The following is a 3992-nucleotide window of genomic DNA, read 5'->3' on the forward strand; positions in this document are numbered from 1 at the left end:
CTACTTTGTGATTTCTCTTTGTTTCTTCTTTCCTTGTGTCATAATTTTTCCTGTGTCTGTCTCTGTCACCCCTATCATTATATGGCATGATATATCAATGTCTTCATTTGACCAGAAGCTTAATTTTCTTTTCTCTGCGGCTTCATTAACTAAGGTGTAGTCCAGGGGTCGGCAACCTTTTGAACATAGTGTGCCAGTTTATAATTCATGCCACTTTTTTACTACCTTGCGTGCCAAATGTTATTTTTTCAGCCCTATATGTAGCCTACGAAAATGAAAATCATAATTATACACTATGACTGAGTATGTAGTGACCATTGTAATTAAAGTAAAATGTATTTTTCTCCATATACATAACATAAATGTGACATTTTTTGTAGCATTTATTATTCTTAGTAACTAAAAATATACTTCTTTATTTTAAAATTGTACTCACATTATTAATGCGATCCTTGCCCTTGCTTCCCTTTGGCCAAAGTTGAAATTTCAGGTGAATATCTGGACACCTTGAGCTTTACACAACCCTCAGAATGATCCGTTGTAAGGTTGCTGCGATGGGGATTGAGGATGTGCTTCATGTGTGAAAATATCTGCTCGCACTGATATGTAGATCCAAATGCTGATAGCAATGCAAAAGCTACTTTCTTCATGCAACTGAATTTATCAGGCAGTGATGTCCAGGAACTTAATATGGAGGCTGCATGATCAGTCGTACTAGTTTCCAATATTTCTCGAAGATCCTTAAATTTAGCTGACCACAATGATGATGCCTGAAAGTCAATTAACTGCATTTGCAACTCCTCAGTTTCCATCCACTCAAAAAGAGATGCGTCCAACTCACTGTATCTAAACGTGTCTGGTCTGATTAAAAAGGAAAACACTGGGCCGATGTTTTGGAAATCTTTAAATCTGATTGAGAACTCAGATTTCAATTCTTGCATGTACACCTGAAGATCAGTAGTGTTGATAGGATGAGTTGCAGATAAGTTTTTCAAGTTTTTGAAGTAACGGAAAGAACCATTTTTAATATCTGATGAGTAAACTGCAAGCTTTGCAACAAATGCCTTCCAAGTATCATACAAGTCCATCACTGTTTTTCCTGCACCTTGCAAGAGAAGACTGAGGTCATTTAGATGTTTGGTGATGTCTGAGAGAAACATAAGTTTCACAATCCAGTCTCTGTCCTCCAGCTCAGGGTAGCCTTGGCCTTTTTCTGTTAAGAAAAGCTTGACTTCATCAAAGCATTCCACAAATCTCTCCAATACCTTCCCACAGCTTAGCCACCTAACACTGCTGTGCAAGGGTATATCTTTGTAAGCACTGTCCACCTCTTCAAGGAAAGCTTGAAACTGCCTGTGCGTAAGAGAAGAGTGTGCAACAACAAAATTCACTACTTTTGTTACAGTAGCCATCACCTTGTTGAGATCAGAGTTCGAGATTTTGGCACATAAATTTTCTTGATGAATTATGCAGTGCAATTTCAAAATGGGGTGTCCAATTTTATCCTCAACAAGCTTGGTAAAACCCTTGTTTTTTCCTACCATAGCAGGGGCACCATCTGTTGTAACTGCAAAAATCTTTCTTATGTCAACCCCTCTCTCCTCAAAATGGTCAGTGAATGTCTTCAGTATGTCCTCCCCCTTGGTAGTGCCATACATAGGTTGAAGACAGCACAGCTCCTCGTGTATCTCTGTGTCACTGTACCTGGCAAAAACAGCCAGGCGGGGAATGTCATTTATATCCACGCTTTCATCCAGGGCCACACTGAACACAGGTGTAGTTGTTAAAGCAACAGTTTGTTGCTCACCTACATTAGCAGCCATTTCAGAAATACGTCTCTCCACGGTCCTAGCTGAGGCAGGAATATCTTTTATCCTTGAGATGATCATGTGTTTGTTTGATATGCCATCAAAAAGCACCTCAGAGCACTCTAGGAAAGCTGCTTTTATGAAATCTCCATCAGTAAAAGGCTTTCCATGCTTGGCAATACACAGAGCTAGTTTGTAACTGGCCTCAGTTGCATTGATTTTGCTAGCACTCAGATTCTTAAACACATTACTTTGTTTCTCATAGCGGGATACTGCTTTCTTAATCGCTTCAGTCTTGTCTGCACTGTCCTTGAAAGTCTTCTCGTGTTTTGTTTCAAAGTGTCTTTTAACACTAGATGTGCGGCACACGACATTTTCGCAGCAGAGAGCACACACAGCACGATCATTCTGTTGAATAAATCCAAAGTCATTTGTCCATGATGACTGAAATGATCGGACATCAAGTTTGACTTTTTTCGCAGTAGCCATGGTGAGAGTAACTAGCAAGAGCGTCACTCAGGGCAGCTAAATAGTCACTGAAATAGCAGCGCTGCTTGACTGATGCGTCACCAGCGGCGGGGGCCAACGTGTCTCATACTCGTCTACATCTCGCTGTGCTCACGTACACCTCATCGCGGGTACAAAACATTTTCGTTTTAATTTAATCATTTTAATATATCAAAAGAAAGAATTATTTAGAATCATACGAAAATTTAAATCATAATTGTAAGGATGTACAATACACATTCTCTCTCTCTCTCTCTCTCTCTCTCTCTCTCTCTCTCTCTCTCATTATTTCGTTGCTTTACTTTTTTTTTTTTGCTCCATATCACGTGGCGTGCCATAGGCAAGCACTCTGCGTGCCAAGTCTGGCACGCGTGCCATAGGTTGCCGACCCCTGGTGTAGTCTATTGCTGACTACTCTAATTCCTCTCCATGTGGTTAAATTTTCAAGTTTCTAGTTCTTGATTGTCATATTCCTTGTTTCACAGTAATTCAGGAGTATTTCCCCATTTACATTTACTGCTTCATTTCTGAGTCTGATGTGACCATTGAAGTCCCCCCATTACTATCCATTTTTCTTGTGCTACTATCTCTTTGATCTCTTCCAAGGCCTTGTATTTCTTCCTATTTCCATCTCTGTTTGCTGCACCTTCTACACACATGTAAATAACCATTATCCAGCAACATTTTAAATTTTCTGTGATTTTCACTGTTATGGTCTCTTTTTTTTTTTTGACTGTCAAGATAAGCACCATCCTCTTTCAGTTGTATTTCTTTAACTTGTTGATCTCTTTTCTCTCATATGATGATTCCAGCTCCTCTCCCTTTTTTCTTGCCTATCATTCTTCCTCTTCTTAATGCTAAACATCCACCTTCTTGCCATCTTATGTTTCTGTGCCATACTGTCTTTCCTACTGCTACTACATCAAGTTCCTTACATTTTTCTATTAGTATTATCCATTTACTTTGCCATCTTGTATATTGCTTCTCTTCCTCACTGCTTCTTGGGTACTCCTGGTCTCTGGTCTTTATCCATTGTTCCATGATTATGGCTGATCATGATCACTGCTGTACACTAAGCCTCAGGTGTACACCATCTCTATCCCTTACTTGATCTAAGTATATTTTTTTTCACATTGCTGGATTCCATCACATTTTCACCTTTTTCATTCACATTTTTCATTAGCCTTGCCTAACTCCTCTCTCACTCTTCACCCAGTCTGTTTTTGTCTCCTACTCTGTATCTAGCTCTTGTATCCACATACTTACTTTGCACTATGTTAACTATTTTTGCACTCAATCCAGTCTTTTCTAAGACTCTACCTAGCATTTCTCTGTTCGATCTATCATAAGCTTTCTCTATATCCAGAAAACCTATGTACAATTTACCCCTATCCTTCTTTTTCTTATCAATCATTTCAATCACCACAAACATTGTCCTCAGCTTTCCTATCCACACGAAAACCATTATGTTCTTCACCCAGCACTCCAGCACTCTCAATTCATTTACACAGTCTCTCATTCAACACTGCACTGAAAATTTACCTACTGTATTCACTAATGCAATTGGCCTGTAGTTCTTCAACTCATTCTTACTCTTATGCAATAGACACACTAGGCTCTCATCTTGATCTTGATCTTGATGGTACAGGTGGCACAGGATCACTCCTGAGCCAGGCC

General features: G+C 39.4%; 1 protein-coding gene across 1 annotated transcript; it reads right to left on the reverse strand.

The window, feature by feature from the left end:
• On the reverse strand, positions 1–2297 carry LOC135093964 (general transcription factor II-I repeat domain-containing protein 2-like). Its single transcript, XM_063993645.1, has 2 exons — positions 524–2297; positions 1–176 (listed from the first exon to the last, which is right to left on the reverse strand). The coding sequence occupies exons 1-2, from the start codon at positions 2295–2297 to the stop codon at positions 1–3; spliced, it is 1950 nt and encodes a 649-aa protein (XP_063849715.1).
• Positions 2298–3992: the final 1695 nt, after the last annotated feature.

The sequence above is a fragment of the Scylla paramamosain genome, chromosome 44, assembly GCF_035594125.1.
Source record: "Scylla paramamosain isolate STU-SP2022 chromosome 44, ASM3559412v1, whole genome shotgun sequence".
Lineage (NCBI taxonomy): Eukaryota > Metazoa > Arthropoda > Malacostraca > Decapoda > Portunidae > Scylla > Scylla paramamosain.